Source organism: Drosophila mojavensis, unplaced genomic scaffold (assembly GCF_018153725.1).
Source record: "Drosophila mojavensis isolate 15081-1352.22 unplaced genomic scaffold, ASM1815372v1 contig_231, whole genome shotgun sequence".
Lineage (NCBI taxonomy): Eukaryota > Metazoa > Arthropoda > Insecta > Diptera > Drosophilidae > Drosophila > Drosophila mojavensis.
The window spans coordinates 4,338,520-4,356,329 of record NW_025318772.1 but is presented as its reverse complement, the minus strand read 5'-3'; the positions used below and the strand labels follow the sequence as shown (position 1 = coordinate 4,356,329).

General features: G+C 42.3%; 5 protein-coding genes across 11 annotated transcripts; 4 read left to right on the top strand and 1 right to left on the bottom strand.

The window, feature by feature from the left end:
* The first annotated feature begins 811 nt into the window (after positions 1-811).
* Positions 812-5,209, top strand: LOC6574924 (ribosome-releasing factor 2, mitochondrial). 2 transcript variants are annotated; one of them, XM_015167733.3, is made up of 9 exons: positions 812-1,057; positions 1,111-1,273; positions 1,335-1,627; positions 1,684-2,053; positions 2,113-2,335; positions 2,385-2,905; positions 2,964-3,177; positions 3,235-3,384; positions 3,437-5,209. In XM_015167733.3, exons 1-9 carry the CDS (start codon positions 928-930, stop codon positions 3,599-3,601), a joined length of 2,229 nt encoding a protein of 742 aa, XP_015023219.1. In that variant the 5' UTR covers positions 812-927; the 3' UTR covers positions 3,602-5,209. The 2 variants fall into 2 exon arrangements, with proteins under 2 accessions (XP_015023219.1, XP_043864018.1); XM_044008083.1 differs by lacking the exon at positions 812-1,057 and having other exon boundaries at positions 1,186-1,266.
* On the bottom strand, positions 5,190-9,979 carry LOC6574923 (S1 RNA-binding domain-containing protein 1). 2 transcript variants are annotated; one of them, XM_015167731.3, is made up of 11 exons: positions 9,759-9,979; positions 9,328-9,684; positions 8,840-9,271; positions 8,412-8,770; positions 8,070-8,352; positions 7,806-8,005; positions 7,552-7,741; positions 7,254-7,484; positions 5,799-5,931; positions 5,610-5,739; positions 5,190-5,540 (listed from the first exon to the last, which is right to left on the bottom strand). In XM_015167731.3, the coding sequence occupies exons 1-11, from the start codon at positions 9,920-9,922 to the stop codon at positions 5,320-5,322; spliced, it is 2,700 nt and encodes an 899-aa protein (XP_015023217.1). In that variant the 5' UTR covers positions 9,923-9,979; the 3' UTR covers positions 5,190-5,319. The 2 variants fall into 2 exon arrangements, with proteins under 2 accessions (XP_015023217.1, XP_002000951.1); XM_002000915.4 differs by having other exon boundaries at positions 9,328-9,687; positions 9,759-9,978.
* Positions 5,925-7,248, top strand: LOC26527797. Its single transcript, XM_015167732.3, has 2 exons — positions 5,925-6,604; positions 6,658-7,248. Exons 1-2 carry the CDS (start codon positions 6,027-6,029, stop codon positions 7,172-7,174), a joined length of 1,095 nt encoding a protein of 364 aa, XP_015023218.1. The 5' UTR covers positions 5,925-6,026; the 3' UTR covers positions 7,175-7,248.
* Positions 9,980-10,673: 694 nt separating the features above from the next.
* On the top strand, positions 10,674-15,859 carry LOC6574922 (collagen alpha-1(III) chain). 4 transcript variants are annotated; one of them, XM_044008080.1, is made up of 7 exons: positions 10,674-12,804; positions 12,868-13,023; positions 13,522-14,536; positions 14,594-15,298; positions 15,361-15,478; positions 15,539-15,617; positions 15,686-15,859. In XM_044008080.1, the coding sequence occupies exons 1-7, from the start codon at positions 10,912-10,914 to the stop codon at positions 15,707-15,709; spliced, it is 3,990 nt and encodes a 1,329-aa protein (XP_043864015.1). In that variant the 5' UTR covers positions 10,674-10,911; the 3' UTR covers positions 15,710-15,859. The 4 variants fall into 4 exon arrangements, with proteins under 4 accessions (XP_043864015.1, XP_015023214.1, XP_015023215.1 ...); XM_015167728.3 differs by having other exon boundaries at positions 13,522-15,298; XM_015167729.3 differs by lacking the exons at positions 15,539-15,617; positions 15,686-15,859 and having other exon boundaries at positions 13,522-15,298; positions 15,361-15,482.
* Positions 15,860-15,929: 70 nt separating this feature from the next.
* LOC6574921 (probable 39S ribosomal protein L45, mitochondrial) lies at positions 15,930-17,249 on the top strand. Of its 2 annotated transcripts, none has more exons than XM_002000913.4 (2): positions 15,930-16,049; positions 16,120-17,249. In XM_002000913.4, exons 1-2 carry the CDS (start codon positions 16,005-16,007, stop codon positions 17,161-17,163), a joined length of 1,089 nt encoding a protein of 362 aa, XP_002000949.1. In that variant the 5' UTR covers positions 15,930-16,004; the 3' UTR covers positions 17,164-17,249. The 2 variants fall into 2 exon arrangements, with proteins under 2 accessions (XP_002000949.1, XP_043864020.1); XM_044008085.1 differs by having other exon boundaries at positions 15,965-16,049; positions 16,095-17,249.
* Positions 17,250-17,810: the final 561 nt, after the last annotated feature.

The window sequence follows — 17,810 nt, the reverse complement described above, 5'->3', positions numbered from 1 at the left end:
TTTTCGTTAAGTATATTCTCCAATATATTTATGTACGGCTGCAAATATATATATATATATATATATATATATAATTATTTATACAAAATACAATTGGTTGATTACGCGACAAGTCCACGTAGTTAGAATATGAAATTTAAAGAATCGAGAAAGATCACATATAAAAGTAAAAATAAATCGAAATACAATAACTTTGACTACATATATATGTATATTTTTAATATATATTATATTGTGTAATTATGTAAATGTAACTGTATAACAATTGTTTATAATTATTTTTAACAATTCTATTAAAAAAGGCAATAAATTGAAAAATCAAACAAAACAATTTAAAACATACACGAAAACTTATGCTGCTTAAAAAGAATATAGTGTATATTATATACACATAATTTATTTAAAAACTGTGAAGAAACATTGTAATCCAAAATTTCTTACAAAGGAAGATACATAGATTTCTCGTTAAATGGACACGCTTGATGAAGAGACAATTAAGTGCTAATGTTATACATATATACATACACATATGCGTATACATTTAAAATTATATATGGTTAAGTGAATGAGAACCAATCACAAAAGCATGACACATTAAAAACTTCCAACAAACTTTACCAAAATGTTTTTTATAATGTGGCTTCAGTAGCATTTCGTTTAAAAAATCGTATGATTACGCGCCAATGCTTGAGGCATCGCGGCTTTTGTATCGATACTCGGCATAATATTGGTTGTTATCGGGATGAGTATATTTACAGAAGAAATTAAGGCATCGATATTCGATAGCAGCTTTGTCCATTGTATAAATGTGCTTTTTGATAAGTGCACTCAACTTCGAGCAACAGCTGTTCCTTACAGCTGTTTAAACGGCAACAGTTTCATTTGTATCCGTTAAGTTGCCGTTGGAGTTATTTATCAATTAAAATAATGCAATATAGCTTATTAAGTGTGGCCTTTAGGCAATACAGGCTTTTGGCGAGGCATCATGCAAAATTCGTCAAACGTTGTTACAGTTCAGATATTAGAAACATTGGTATTTTAGCACATATTGACGCAGGTAATAGTTGTAATTCACTATTATTATAAAATAACTAAAATCAATCACGTTAGGCAAAACAACAACAACAGAACGTATGCTTTTCTATGCGGGCAAGACACGGTCCTTGGGTGAAGTTCACCGCGGAAACACGGTAACGGATTACCTCACACAAGAGCGCGAACGAGGCATTACAATATGTAGTTCAGCCGTAACGTTTGGCTGGAATGGTAAGCGGTGGGTGCCTCTCTGATAAATGAATATTAGTAACTAGATACTAAATAATAAATATCCGTAGTATTAATCTGCTGGACACGCCCGGTCATATTGACTTTACAATGGAGGTAGAACAGTCGCTATATGCAGTTGATGGCGTTATTATTGTGCTGGATGGCACCGCAGGTGTGGAAGCGCAAACAGTTACCGTTTGGACACAGGCTGACAAACACAATCTGCCGCGGCTTGTGTTCGTCAACAAGATGGATCGCCCAGATGCCAATTTTGATAAATGCGTTGACGACTTGAAGGCGAAACTGGATGCTAAGCCCATTTGTATGCAAATTCCGGCAAAGAATATTGATGGACAGTTGGGTAAGCCGAGTGGAAGGATTAGTAATGAAAAAATATTTAAAATCAATATATTGCAGGCATATACGATGTGATAACAATGGAGCTCTTAACCTGGCAACAAAAAGATTTAGGTCGTACTTATAATAAAGTTAAATTGGAAGCTTCCGATGAGCTGCGACAATTGCAGGATAAGCGCAATGAGTTGATCGATGAGCTATCTGGAATTGATGATGAACTGGCTGAAGTGGTCATTAGCACTGAGAGCTTTCACAACATCAGTAGTGAGCTAATTGTGCAGGCCCTGCGACGCGCAACGTGCAGCCAGAAGGTTGTGCCCGTTCTGTTGGGCTCCGCATATAAAAATATTGGCATACAATGTTTGATGGATGCTGTGAATGCTTATTTGCCAACACCCGCTGAACGAAATCAAATCTACAATTGTTTTGGGTAATTATCCGTGAGAGTCAAACTGTTAATATATCCACTATAGTATTACATAATTGCAGCAATGATTTGGCGGGCAAAGTATTCAAAATTGTGCACGATAAACAGCGCGGCCCACTCACTCTGGTGCGCCTGATACGTGGCGAGCTGAAGCGAGGAATGCGTGTGCTCGGTTCGCGTGGACAGGCGGAGGTTATTACGAAAATTTATGAGCCACTGGCTGATGAATATCGAGAGGTGAACTCCATCCAGGCGGGCGATGTGGCGATATGCTCGGGTCTGAAGGTAATTATTAAATTAACAATTGATTCGTGATAAACACGCTATTTTACAGTCCACAGTTACTGGTGATCTGCTTACGACCAGTCACACATCCTTGAAGAATGCACAGAAACGTTTTCTGCAAAGCCAGGACTCCACGGTCCCCCAAAAAGATAATGATGACGGGGATGATGAGCTGGATGTCAGTCATGGGCTGTTTTCGTTTGAGCCCAAAATACCTGATGCAGTCTACTTCTGTTCTATCGAACCGCCCAGCATATCATCTCAAACGGCAATGGAACAGGCGCTCAAGCAACTCCAGCGTGAAGATCCCAGTCTGCGTGTTAGCTACGACTCCGTAACCGGGCAGACGGTGCTTGGCGGCATGGGGGAACTACATATGGACATTGTTAAATCACGTCTGCTCACTGAATACAAAATTGATGTTGATCTGGGTCCGTTGCAAATTGCGTACAAGGAGACCATCGAAGCACCTGCCATAACGACTTTGAGCGTGGAAAAAGAAATTGCGGGCAGCAAGCAAAATGTGAATATAACGCTGGAAGTTGTCAATAATCAGACCGAGCTTTTCAGGTAATTACTGACATTGGGTCGTACTGCGAGTTTTCATTACATTTTTGGTCTACTAAAGCCTAGATAAATCACCTGAGAATTTGCCAAATCTGAATGTTCTACGTCCTCGACTTCTTCAAGTGGTGCGCAAAGGAGCAACTGCTGCTTTGGAGCGTGGACCGCGAGTTGGCGGTCAAGTGGTGGACACTCAGATTCGTCTCCATAATATCACAGTGGGGCGTGGCACTGCCGACTCGTTTGTCATGGCTGCGGCGGCACAGTGCGTACAAAAGGTTAGTCCCCTTATCGCCTTCACTTAAATGAATATTCAATTCATATTTTTCTACCAGGTCCTGACCACAAGCGGCACACGGCTATTAGAGCCTATCATGTCCATTCAAATTGTAGCGCCCAATGAGCGTATATCGGGAATTATAGCTGATCTGTCAAGGCGTCGCGCAATTATAAAAGACGTAGCGCCCAAAGGCGACAGGAATAAGGTGAGGTGGAGCTAATTAGAAATTAATAATATTTCAACTACTGTTCTTTCAGTTGATATTTGTGAATGCGCCGTTGGCCGAGCTATCCGGCTATTCCAGTGCACTGCGTACGATCAGCTCCGGCACGGCCAGCATGACAATGCAGCCATGCGGCTTCTCAGAAATGAACCCCTTAGATGAGGCGATAGCCGTGCGTCGTGCTCAGGGATTGGAATGACACGATGCCACACTGATGGTTATCTAGTTTTAATTAACATAGTTCCCAATAAATGTTATGCCCAGTAGCAAATGCAAAGTTTGTCGAAGTTTTGTTATCATTAGATTCACAATAATAATGCATTCGTTTTAGAAATAGTTTTTGAACTGACCAGAATTTAGTATTTTAAAATTTGTTTAAATTTGTGTTACAAAATTTAATGAATTGAACCGGTGCGAACTCTTTGGCACTACAAAATGGCGTTCTCAACGCAAAAAATATTTTTTCATGTACCGTTTATGAACGAAAAATACGGCTTTGAGTGCGTGAACCCTTGTGTAAAATTGAAAAGTTATCCGTCAACAACCGATAAGCGTTCTTGGTCAGCGAGCGATACCAAAAAGTCTCGGTTTTTGGTTGATCTAGTCGGTTGCCATACATTTGTGGTCGTGCGCCGTGAGCGAAAACGCAACAGATCTCCCAGCAAAGGTCAAGGTCGGGGGCGTACTGGGGACAAGGTACAAAGTGCGGAACACAAGAAGGCCAGAAAGAGTCCAAGTCGCTACGGGGACTCAAGAGGCCAAGAGCAAAGCTCAGGACGTCGGGCACGTTCTGAGCCAGATAGTAGGCATGCATCTAGCCGCAGCCTGTTTAAAGGACGAGGTGGTTATGGAGGTCCAGTACCGGGTCAAAGAGGACATGGTCAGCCTGGCAGACGATTTTCAGGACCCAATCCGGGTTATGGAAATCCGGTTCAACGCCAAAGAAGTTTTCGTGGTCCAAATCTGGAGAATCAGGGCCGTGGCGGGCGAGGTTCAATCGCACACCAGGCCTGGGCAGCGGTAAATCCTGAAGAAGGGCCAAGACAGGAGCAGAGTGGCTATGAATGGCCCGGTCTGTATGGAAAAGGCTCTGCTGTTCCTGAGCAGAGTGGTGATCAGTACGGGTATGGAGGTCCGGGCCAAATGAGCAATTATGATTGTCCAAACCGGGAACGAAATTATTCTGAAGGTCAAGAAAACTTCTATAGTCTAGGAACAGATCAAGGCCAAGAACATGGCGGCAACGTAGATACAGGTTATTGGAGAAATTTTAATTACGGGGATCAAGGACCAGGACAGTACCAAGTACAGGACACTTATGATGCTCCAAATCAGGAGAGTGCGGAACCGGCCGACCGAGCTCAGTATACAAATGGTTACGAATATTCTAATCAGCAGGGTGAGGGCAACTACCCTAATTGGCACCCGGACGTTCGTGAGTTAGGTCAAGCCCACGTGCTTTACGGTGATGAGAATATGGGAAGATTGGGAGAAACTGAAGGAGGACTAGAACAGGGGGAAGGCTGGATCAACAACGAGGGCACGCGACAGCAGGATCAATGGCATGATGATCAGGCTGGAGAAGAACTAGGTCAAAGTTCTTACAACAACGGAACCGGAAATCAAAGAAGTATGTATGACTCATCTCATTATCATGACGCAAGTTAGTCAAGAGAAATATGCAAGCTTTTATCAAACAATAATTTTTCTTCGAAAATTAAGAGTCGCACGTGTGAAATAAAACTATATGAAGAGAAAAGTAATACATCAAAATAAAACAATATAAATTTGTATGTTTGAAAATTCACATGAATTTTTCATTACTATTTTTAATCTCAATTCCAACTGATTTCAACTATTTTTGTTAAAGAATTGAGGATAACATAAACAAAATTGTTCTGTTTGTTTTTCTCTCTCTTATTCGGCTTTTAATGTAAAGGACGTGTCTGTCTCCTCTAGCATGTTCTCCAGCCGCAAGCCCAACAGTCGCCGCTGCATATCCACTTTTTGAACGGAGGCGATAATGCGATCCCCAATGCTTAGCTCAATGTTATTCATATGGGTTTTATGGATGAGCCCGTCCCGTTCAACGCCAATGTCCACGAATGCGCCAAAGTGTGTCACATTTGTGACTGCACCTATTTACGAATCAAAGAGGAAAGTTCGTTGTTTATACATATTGCATTTGTTTTAATGTGAGTACTTGCCTGTCACCACATCGCCAATGCTAAGTTCATCCAATCGTGTTAGGCCTTGCTTGAATAGCGGCCGTTTGTCCAGATCTAGGCGATAATCCTGCAGCAGCTCCCGCTGCAGCGCAACCAGCACGAACTTTAACTGAACAAGTAAAGAAGAAGTAAGTACACGATTAGTGGTAGAATAAATAAATTATTTACCCGATCAATCGGCAGTTTGTGCGTTGCAGCAAGCTCTTTAAGATTCTGCTCCGAAGTGCTGAACTCCTTGATACTCTGAATAAATCTTGCCTTGCCAATGTCCGAGATTTTTAAATCACATTTCCCAATAATGCTGTAAAAAATATAACAAAATTATTAATAACAATTAACATTTTTATATACTTTTTGCAAGAAAGAATTTCCAGTATTGTAATCTTATAAACTCAAATGGCGAAGAAATTGAAGGTTAGTGAGCTTAAGAAGCTTTACGAAGAGCGGTGGAAGTACCCGCCGACACAGAAGCCGCCCAAGATTCGGTTCATTGCTTGCGGCAAAAATATCAATTATGGAATTGAGAAGACTTATGAGCCTTGCTGGAAGTCCCCCATGCCCATGACAGTCGAAGCACAGTTTGGTCCGTGCTGGGATTACCCTCCAGAACGCTATAAACGTCGCCCATTGCCGCCGCCATGTCGTGGTGCCACCATTCCACCCGATCTCTTGGTGCCCGAATTCGAGCATTGTAAAACGGTTTACACGCGCTTCGACTTTCGCCTTGAGGAGTGTGTGCATCAGCAGATACTCTTCCTTGAGCATCTGTTCAGGAAACTGGAAGTGCAATTCACAGACGCCAGGACATTTCAAATTGAGATGGCTAAACGGATGCGATATCAGTCCATACGTCGACGCCTGTTAATAGGTTCTGCATGTGGCATAAAAATCTATCCAGAGTATCTCAGCCAGATGGCAGAAAAGCGAGCACTCTGCGATTTTCAAAAGGCGCACAATGCCATCAAGCAGTCAAAGTAAGCTATTGATGGCATTCTAACCGACATTAGCTCATTATTGTCTTCGGCAGTGCTGATCTGATAGCTGCTGTTAAGGAAGTTAGGAACGCTATGCCAGAGCTGCGTAAGCGATTAGACAAACTGGATCAGTCGGTGAATAGTCCATATATATCAAGTCTGGAAAGGATACTGCAAACCATTCAAGATGTTTACGATTACTTCTTTGAGGTGACGCGTAAGTACAAAACTTGGGAACAGCTCATCGATGCCGCCCAGGAGCATTCAGTCGACGATTATTTGGCCCTTCTACGCACTGAACAGAACTTCGAGAGTTTCAAACATGCCGGTACTGCACATTGCACCTGCATGCGTTGCCAAAACAGGAATCCATTAGATCCATATTTGCCCTACTGGTGTCAGGGATGTGATCGTCACAAGAAAGACGTCAAACTGGTGCAGACCGAAGTTCTTTGTCACAAGAGTATTAAAGCCCAGCTTGATTCTAGTGACACTAGTTATCTGGAGAAGCAAAGCGATACCTCACTTCTACAGGCCGAATTGGAAAAATTGAATGATGATTTAAATTAATTTACCACTATTGTAAATCAGTCGAATTTATGAATTCATGTTTGGGAAAATATACGGTTCAATATTTTTTGTGACTCACGTTTCGGCCAATTGGTAACTTTCAGGGTGCACCCAGGTGCAGTCAAGCGGATTGGTTAACGCTCCACCAACACTAAGTGGTTCGATTCGCACAAAGCCTGCGCATTGAACATAGGTTTTCTCACCTATGCTGCGCACAGTGAGTAGATCCTTGCGCGATTTAAATGGACCCTTTTTTGTGCGATGCTCAATGATCTTTTCAGCCTTCTTTTCGGACAACCCAGCAATGTGTCTGCAAACAGGTGTGCGTAGTAAAAGGATAAGTGATTTTCATTGATTATGTAGTTTTTATAACCTACTTCAACACACTGAGACTCGCTGTATTTAGATCCACGCCCACAAAACTAACACACTCGGAGACAACGTCATTCAGTGTGTCCGTAAGCATTTTCTCATTTACATCGTGTTGGTACATGCCCACGCCCAAGTGGCGTGGCTCAATCTTCACGTACTCACTTAGCGGATCATTGAGGCGACGGGCAATAGATACTGAAATGTGATATTAAATGATATCGACAACTTACTGGGAACTGATTTTAAGAAAGAGCCAAACCTGCACTTATCAAGTTCATATCCATGTTGGGAAACTCTTTGGTTGCTACAGTACTGCAAGAGTAAATGGAAGCGCCATTCTCATTTACAATGCTATAACGAATGCTGCGATTGTCCAAAATGCCCGCTTGGAAGAGCGAGGTCAGCCACATCTCTGTATCGCGGCAGGCAGTTCCATTGCCCAAAGCAATGACACGGCAACTATGACATAGTGAATGGAACATTAAGTTCAAATAGCACAATTTTGAGCGCGAATTCTGATTACTTATGTTTGTTAAGGAGCTGTACCAGTATTTTTTCGGCTTCCTTTCGATTGGCATTTCGTCCATGCGGAAAAATGACACCCGATTCCAGAACATCGGCTGTCTCAGATATAAGAGCCAATTTGCAGCCATTCGTGTAACCTGGATCAATGCCCAGAATGCGTTCACCTTTCAGAGGTGACATCAACAACAGTTGTTTCAAATTCTTCGCAAACACTTCTATTGCTGCCCTGATGGCCTTCTCCTTTAGCTTGGATCGAATCTGGCGACAGAGCAGAGGTTGCACTATCAAAAGGTATACAAATTATAGGTATTGCTTGTTGATTTTTTCTTATGCAGCTTACATTTTTTAGTGTAGCACTCTTCCAGTGCACGAGTAAATACCTCTCTACGTAGAGGATACTGCAGGCCTTGTGACATGTACTGCTCCGATATAAATCGCATGAGATCGGACTTTAAATAGTTGTTTGTCTCAACTTTAACTGTGAGAAATTTATGTTTCTCCCCGCGATTGATGGCCAATGTCTGATGCGGCTTGATTGTCTTAACATCACATTGAAAATTGAAATAATTCTCGAATTTGGAACTATCAAGCTTCTTGTCCGCAATGCCACCAGAAGCAACTTTACTTTTACTCTCTTCCTTTGAGGCCGTCGTGCCCTTAGCTTTGCTGCATTTGAGTACAATTCGCTGTACATTTTGACTGACAATTAACAAACAAAACGTTAAAAACTGATGTGATAGATATGTCAAGATGTTTCTTTAAACTTACAGGCGACGCAGTTCCTCAAGAACACTTGTGTTCTTACTTATGTTGTGTATAATAATGTTACAAATTCCGACCATTATTTGCTCCTCTGTTGCCAAATCCTTGTTGCTTGGATCAATAGCCGAGGACAGCTGCACTTTAGGCGCTGTTCCATAAAGTAAGGAATCGGCATATTGCTCCAAGCCCAAAGCCTTCGCGCGCTCTGCCAAGGTGCCTTTGCTAGCCGGTTTGTATGGGGCATACAAAAATTCAAGCTCTTCGTTGGTCTTCGCACACATCAGTTCGTCTCGAATCTCCGTATTAATCATATTTTCTCTTTCTAGCTGATTAACTATGTTCTCCGCCTTCTTGCGCAGATCGACAATCTCCGAGTAAGTGTTCCGTATATCTCGCAAGCGATCTGGTGTTATGTGATCCACTAGATCTCGTCGATAACTGCGGGAACACACGTTATTATATTATCAAAATCAAGGAGTGTTGCTCAATAATACCGGCAAATAAATGGAATGGTGTTTTCATTTTCAAAAAGTTGCACAATGTTGCGCGCTGCTGTCGGTTGTATATGCTCTGTTTCGGCTAAAAGTTCATGTATGTTCCACACTTTGCGTCGCTCCCAGAACGAGCTACGACCTGTGGTGGAACTGGACGCCGCCGGCAGTGGGCTGAGCTCGCCTTCATCTTGAGGTAATGCAGTCGACAATGGTGGTTCCACTGATGTTTCACTAACATCATTAATTTGGTTGGGCAAGGCATTCTCTTTGTCCTGTTTTGCGCGCTTTTTCTTAGACTCTGATGCATCGTTTGCGGATGCATTACTTTTCGAATCGTTACCTCGTTTTCGGCTGGTGCTGCTGTTTATATATTGTTTATTTAAAATATTTAATATGGGAAATTACAAATATTTCAGTATGGAAAGGCTTACGCGCCAGACGCTACAGCTGCTGCGGCACGATCTATGAAACGACGATGTGTCTCTCTTGGCTTATATTCATCATTATCATTGGCCTCACTTGCATTATCTTCCGAGTCAGAGATCTCAATTACTATATTTCTTTTAGCTGCTAGACGGCGCGGTCTTGTGGACATTTTAGCGAAACGGTTAAGAAATAATGTGAGCGTATGCCTTGCAGCTGTTGTTGTTATCGATATTCATTCGCGTCGCGTAGGAGCATTAGCATCGATAACATTCTTGTACATAACGGCAGTGTTGACAGTTTACCCTAGCCATTTGATAATAAATACACTAAAAATTAGTATGGGATAAAATACCCAGAAATCGTGACAGTCTATGGGGAACTATGATATACATACATAAAGAAGAAATTGCTGTCCATGCCATCTAATAATTATAAATCCTAATTAATGTACATAAGCTATCACAGTTTGTATCTCCGTCTGTCTATCTGTCTGCCTAACAAAACCAAGGTACGAAGCTGGAATGCTTGCAGCAGCAGAGAGTAGTCCCATTGGTGGGTCTAGAAAGGTAGCTGCAAATTAATTGTTAAATATATTTTTAGTATGTTTTCTTACATTTTTCATCTAATCTGCTATTCAAGCATCTTTTATCCATAATCCAACTTATTTGGATAACGGCATAACAGCCGTAATAGTGGGTTTGAGCGTTCAGATTTGAGCTCCATTTTGGGCGTGGCAATTACATTTGTCCGTTAATAAATAAGTGTATTCAAACGCCACTTCGTTATCGAATATAATATAAGAATGGAGAAAAATGGAATGTACAGAAAAGTTAGCTGTACTTAGAACTGAGGAAGTAGAAGGACATGTAATTGTAGTCTCGGATTAGTTAATATTGATCATAGTAGGCTGTGTGCTAGCACGCACATCATATACATATACATAGTTCATTTCAGAATAGTACAGTAAAGTAGCAAATGTGAAAATTGTCGCACGTGGAATATTAGTAAATTTGGTGATACAATTGATGTCGGACGTATTTTCGATATTACTTTTTAATCTCTCCAGCCATAAACATTTCAAAAGAAAAAATTGAAATTTGTGTTCTAAAATAATTCGCTTTGTAAACTCGGCCAGTGCAAGCTCTTGAGCGTTGCAATATGGCGTTCTCTACGCAGAAAGAATTCTTTCATGTGCCTTTTATGAACGAGAAGCCTGATTTTGAATGCCAGGAAGCATGCGTCAAGTTAAAAACTTATCCATCTACATTCGATGATCGCTCTTGGGCAGCCGACGAGGACAAAAAGTCTCGTTTTGTCGCCGACCTAGTGGCTTGCAATATACCCTTTATGTTGCGCCCTGATGATGGAAGGTATGGAGATGGTGATGGGCAAACTGGCAGCAAAGCAGGAAAACCGAGTCAAAAGGGGCAGGACTATAGTAAGGGTACGCACAGCACAGGTCCGAGTCAAGGAGGTTCCGGTGGAATAGGTACAGATCAGGATCAGGGAGATTCTGGAGAGGGTCGGGATCCTGACCAACCCACAAGTATGGGCGAGGGACCGTCTGAAGATACCGATATGAAGGCTTCAGAAGGAGAACCAATAGGGCAAGACTCCCAGGGAAACGATCCGGAAACCCAAAAAGCAACTGATGACAAAGATAATGAAGGACGAGGTGGATCAAATCATGGAAAAGACGGAGAATCCGAAAACGATCATCCATCTGGGGCAGCAAGAGGATTACAGCCTGATCAGGAGGGTAAAGGTAAAGGTGGTGCAAAATCACGACCTTGTGGACCGGATCGCTGTAAGGGTCCATGTACTGCAGACACTTGCCGCGGTTCGGGTGCTCCTGGTGGCCCACGACCTGATCAGGAGGGTAGAGGACCTGACGATTACGGTAGCGGAGGTCCAGCTGTAAGACCTGGCGACCGTGGCGCGGAGGGAACTAGAGATCGTGGTCGAGGTCCGTCAGACGCACCTTGTAGTTGCTCTAAGCAGCGGTATGGTCCTGGTGGTCCAGGTCCAGGAGGCCCAGGAGGGCCAGGAGGTCCCGGAAGACCACCTGGTGGTCCGGGCCCTGGAGGCTATGGAGGTCCTGGTGGACCACCCGGTGGCTCGGGCCCCGGCGGCTATGGCGGCGGTGGTCCTGGTGGTCCTGGTGGTCCTGGTGGACCCGGTGGTTCGTGTCCATGTTCGGGAGGCTCTAGGGGCCCACCTGGTGGACCACCTGGTGGACCACCTGGCCCTGGAGGTCCTGGCAGGAATCGGCCTGAGGATGATGATTTAACAGGCGACAGCCTTCTGGTCGCTGCGAACGATACTATTGAAACCATGAAAAATGCAATGGTTAGCAACAAAATAATAGATAGGGATCCAACAGATCCTAAGGCTACCCCTCCAATGAAAAAAGAAGAAATCCAACGAATAATGCAACAACGTTATGATCCTGAAATAAGCAAGGTGTTTGATAACAAAATTAGGGAGTTGTCAGATGCTAAAAAGATAAATAGTGCCGATGAAAGAGATCTGTGGGATATCCAAAGGGCCATCGACGATATGAATAAGTCTCATGACATATTAGAAGCTGAAAATGGTAATCTTAGAAGAATACTTGAAAAGCAGTCAAGGCGTGCGGCGATGGACAGCATTAAAATTGATCCAGAAAGAAACAGCGATGTGCAGTATTTACAAAATAAGATCAACAATTTAGGCAAGGAGTTGGCTATACTGCGGCAAGCTGAAGATGAATTTACAAGATCTGGGGCACAACGCGGTGGAAATCCTTGTAACGATGCAAACAGTGATGCCAATAGACTTCAAATCATGTTGGCTGACCGTGAGTCTCTCCGCAAAAAGATCAAGGCCTTGGGATCGCTCAACGATTTGTCTAGGGCTGCACAAAAGAAGGCTAGAGAGAGTGCTGAGCTAACTAAAACCGTCAACAACCAAAAGCGTTGTATATGTGACATGGAGAATGACATTCATGAAATGCAGCAGTACTATGAGCATGAGGTCGAAAAAACCAAATACAATGAGGAAGTACTTAAGGTATGTTAATATACTTTAATGTGGCTGTATGTATTTGCAGTATACGACCTTTATTGGTTTTAGTGTCGCTGCAAAGAGCTCCAACAACAAGTGGTCACTCTCCAACCGGCGATGCAGCGAGCTGACACTATGCAAATGGAAATCGATGTTCTAAGAAGTGAGCTGCGAAAACGTGATTTGGCACTAAATGCCTATGATTGCCAATATCAGCAGCTAATGGTAAGCATTTGTCATCGTATGGTGATGAATTTTATGTATTACCCCCTCTTGTCTCCCAAAGCATAAAACTAAAGCGTTCAAGAAATCTGGGTACCGTTACCTAGACGAACTAATAGAAAATTGCAATGATAGTTGTTTCAATGAGACTGGGAGAGAGGATAATGGAGATATTACATGTTGACGCCGTATTATATAATTTTACGTTCTGCCCCATACGACAATTCATGCTTAAATTCTGTAGTATATTTAAAAATTGAGAGTGCATATTATGAAATAGATACAGAAAAAAAAAAAAAAAAATTGAAACATGAATGGTATGAGAGGAAAGTCGTCGGAAAGTACGTCTTTGGATTGCTAGCGGCTCAAACACATGTTTATTTCTCCCTTCCTCTTTCTCAAGCCCTTGCATACAGCTCCAATCCTCAACTACTTCCAATGATTTTCCTCTCTAATCCCTTGTTTATTTTTTTTTTTTTTGACACATCCCATTTATTTTAGACCGTTATATGTGAACTAAATCAGAGGTATGGAAGTCAACCTGCTGAATGCCCTCCGTTTGATGAGCCACCAGATTGTCCCGATGTTGGTGATGACTTGGCCTTCTACACGAGTGTCACTCTGCAGCATATAATGAACGAGATGAGTAAACAAGCAGATTGCTTCAGGCAAATGAGCGAAGATAAGTATGATGGTGGTAAGGATATCAAAAATTTAGATGACTGTGCATGTGAAATGGATCGCTTGAAGAATTTGTTAAAAGAAAAGGATAGTCAGTTGGGTGAACTGATAGAGGAGAATGAGTGCATGTGTGAAGCCGCTCTAGAAAGCAAAAAAAGACTCAACGAATTGGATAAGAAAGTACAACAACTTGATGATGACACAAGATATATGGAGGAGGGTATGCGAGAGAGCATTGGATTAATACAAGATATTGGCGATGTTGCTAGAGAGAATGATAAACTGAAGGGTAAGGTTGATGACTTGAAAGCAAGTGATTTAATGAAACAGTTAGAGGATTGCTTAAAAAAGAAAGAGCAGTGCGAAGAAATCAATAACAGTTTAAAATCTGCTTTGAGGGATCTTGGAGTGGACCCTGATAATCTTGCAAATGCATTAAAAAAAAAATCGGAAGATCAGAAGAAAGCAGCAGAAGACGCTAAGAAAGCACAAGACGCTGCAAAAAAAGCAGGTGACAAGCCCATAGATTCAACTGCCGATAAAAAGGGAGCTTCTGCCAGAGATTCAACAGCCGGGAAAGCTGGCGCTAAGCCCGGTGATTCAACGTCCGGAAAACCTGGCGCCGGAGATTCGGCAGACGGAAAAGCTGGTGGTAAGGCCGGAGATTCAGCAGCTGGCAAATCTGGTGCAGATTCAGGAGCTGGGAAATCTGGAGCGGATTCAGCAGCCGGGAAATCTGGTGCAGACTCAGCAGCCGGAAAATCTGGTGCAGATTCAGCAGCTGGAAAATCTGGAGCCGATTCAGCAGCCGGAAAACCTGGCGCTGGGACCGCAGATGCCGGAAAATCTGGAGCCGATTCAGCAGCCGGAAAACCTGGCACTGGGACCGCAGATGCCGGAAAATCTGGAGCCGATTCAGCAGCCGGAAAATCTGGTGCAGCGGCCGGAGATTCGGCAGCTGGAAAATCTGGTGCAGCGGCCGGAGATTCGACAGCTGGAAAGTCTGGTGGTGCTGCGGGTGGACAACAAGGCGCAATGGGTGGAGCCGGAGACGATAAACAAGGTGCTGACGCGACCGCTCAAGGCCAAAAAGGAGGCGCTGGTACCGTTGGAAGGGGCTCGAAGTCCACCGGGAAAAAGGGCAAAAGAGGAGAAGGTTCGACACTGGATGATACCACTGAAGAGCAGTTTGACGAATTTGTTAAGAACACAGCGAAAACGTTGTCTGCCGGCGAGATTGATGGCGTTAGCTTGGAAAGGGAGTTACGCAAAATTTTGGATATGTTTATTGATGAGTGTGGATTTTGTTTCTGCAAATGCAATATTCCGAAAAGCCGCTTTTATGCTATATGCCATAAGCTCTACCATCATGGGCTGCACACATTGGATTTTAAGGACCTGGCCTATATGCACAAGCGTATCTTTGCTGCGGCAGAGAACATTCTGCCTGGATGCCTCTTTAATATGATAATGAAGGATATAATGTCCTGTAATCCACAAAGCATCGTGCCATCAACAGCTGTCCAAAAAAAACAGTGCTGCACTTGCAAGAGCTCACTCTGCTGCGATGACACTGAAGACAAACTTATGTTAAAAGGTTCGTTTTATTATTATCTATATGTATCTCTATCATTACTTGTTGTTTTTTTTTTTATTTAGTAATGCGTCTGGAAAACGACATTGAAAATGCCAAGGTATGTTTAAAGAACCTAAAAAGCATTCCATCTAATCTTTCCATACATGATTACCGCATTGAAGGCGGCGATTGTCCTGCAAAGTAAGTTGATGGAAAACAAACTTCGGTTGGCAAATATTAACAAAACTTCACTATTTGCAGGGATCGTGTATTACGTTCTACTCGTGGGGGAAATTCGATTACCATTTACAAAGAAATTAAGCAAGCACGACGTGTTAAGGTAAATCTTATCACACTTACAGTTTACGTATTTTCAAAACTTTATTTATTTTTTTTTATAAATTTCAGAAAGGACTTAGCACAAACAATTAATTATGTTTTTGTTCTTGTCTTTTGTACACATTGGGTTGGATTAAAGTAATACGTCCGATTAAACGTTAACAAATGAAAATCCAACCAATAAATTCGTTGTGTATATTTCATTTTTAAATGAACAATTTAAATAAATGTTTAAATCGATAATCATGTGTACTCGATGTAAATATGGGCTAAGGTATCGATAGTTTGCCGGTTAACAGCTGATCCGCTTATATCGATAGCTGATTGTATAAGCATGCAGTAAGCATTTAAGTTCCGTGGTTTTAGAAAAAAAAGAGTCGAATTAGCCATGGAAAAACTAGTATGCGCCAGCAAGAAACTCATCCAGATGCAGGTGAGACTGAATAGGATATTCAGGTGCTCCTAGGTTTCACCATAGCTTTTGTTTTCACCAAAAATTTCAGATGCCGCAGGTTGCAACATCTGGAGTGCGTGCGTTGCTTCCGGGCTTACAAAATGCGTGTCAATTACAGCAGGTGCGCCATCGACAAACTAAACACTGGAAGCCCGAGTTTAAGAGGTTGCGCAAGCTAAAGTTTGTGAAAATTGACTTGCCTAATTTACGCGAGAAACCTGAAGATGTGAGCAAGGAGGAGATGCGTAGCCGTATGAAAGAACGTGGTGTATTGCCTCCTCGCCCATGGATGGAACGTCCGTTTCACATCAGTTGCACGGGTGGAATATTTGAGGCATACGTACCCCCCGAAGGGGATGGCAAGAAGTCTATCATATCCTCTTCGGGCGCTAAGCAGAAACTAGAATTTCTTGAGAAGAAATCGAAGAGCCTTATGGCCATACGAAAAATACGGTCTTACGAGGAGAATTTCAGCACCGATGACTTTGGCGCACAAGCCCAAGAGATCTACATAGCAGCGCATACACATATGGCAGCAAAGGAGAAGTATAAGATCAGAGAGTTTGTGAGCGAACGCTGTTATCCTGAAATGATGCACAATGTTAAGGATAAGACAATACATTGGCGTTTCCTGCAATCGTTAGAGCCACCTCGTGTTGTGCATGCGCGCGTCACTGAAGTGATCACCAAGGAAAATCAGTTTGCCCAGGTCACAGTACGCTTTCACACCCAACAAATGCTGGCTATATATGATCGATTTGGTCGACTGATGCATGGTAGTGAGATTCTTAGCAAGGATGTACTGGAGTATGTTGTGTTTGAAAAACACATTTCCAATGAGTACGGGAAATGGCGATTACATGACAAGATCATTCCCGATTGGCTACCAGCGAAGCAACCAGCACCCATTACGTATCGTATCACTGACGAAATTGTTGAGGAAACGACGAAAGAGCTTAGCGCCGATGACCAACCAAAGCAATTGGAATCCACCACAAATCAACAGGCGGAACAGCTTAACATGAGCAGCGCCCAAGTAACACCAACAACTCAGACGACTGAGCAGGGCGCTAAACCCACTCTGTCCATTTGATTGTACTTTCTGTGGGCCGCCTGGCGGCTCAGAAGACTTCGCGTTGACATTGTACAATAACGTTAATCGAAACTTCATAAAACCAATTTTTGTTTCTTTTTTATTTAACATTCACTTTGTATAATCATCTTCGAAATTTTGCAAATGGTATTCGGTATCTGGGTCCATGCGAAAACTAGTACAACTTTGTTTACAATAGCCATTTAGAGGGCTAACGCCGATTACTGATGAAGCCGTTACCGTTATTTCTGGACGTTGTGGAGAAAACATGTAAATGTCTGAAATAGTAATGTAGAATGGCATCATATAAATTTCATCATTGCATTATTAGTTACTCCTTCGTATAATATGTAGTATTTGTACCGAGAAAAGCCGCTTTGTAATTTTTTTTTTCTAATCTTAAAAAGCCGTCAAATGATTTTAAAAATTTTAGAAAAATTAAAGCGTCATCCTGCGGTATTTTTTATTAGCATTTGCTTAAAGTTGTTAAAAAATTTTAAATATATATCGTGGAAATATGTAAATTAATGATTCGGTTTTCGAACATCTTTAACACACCTGCATATTACTTATAATATATGTCCTATATGGGTCTATTTGATGGTAGAAGATACCAAAATTAAGTTGTGCACAAAGCTATACAAATA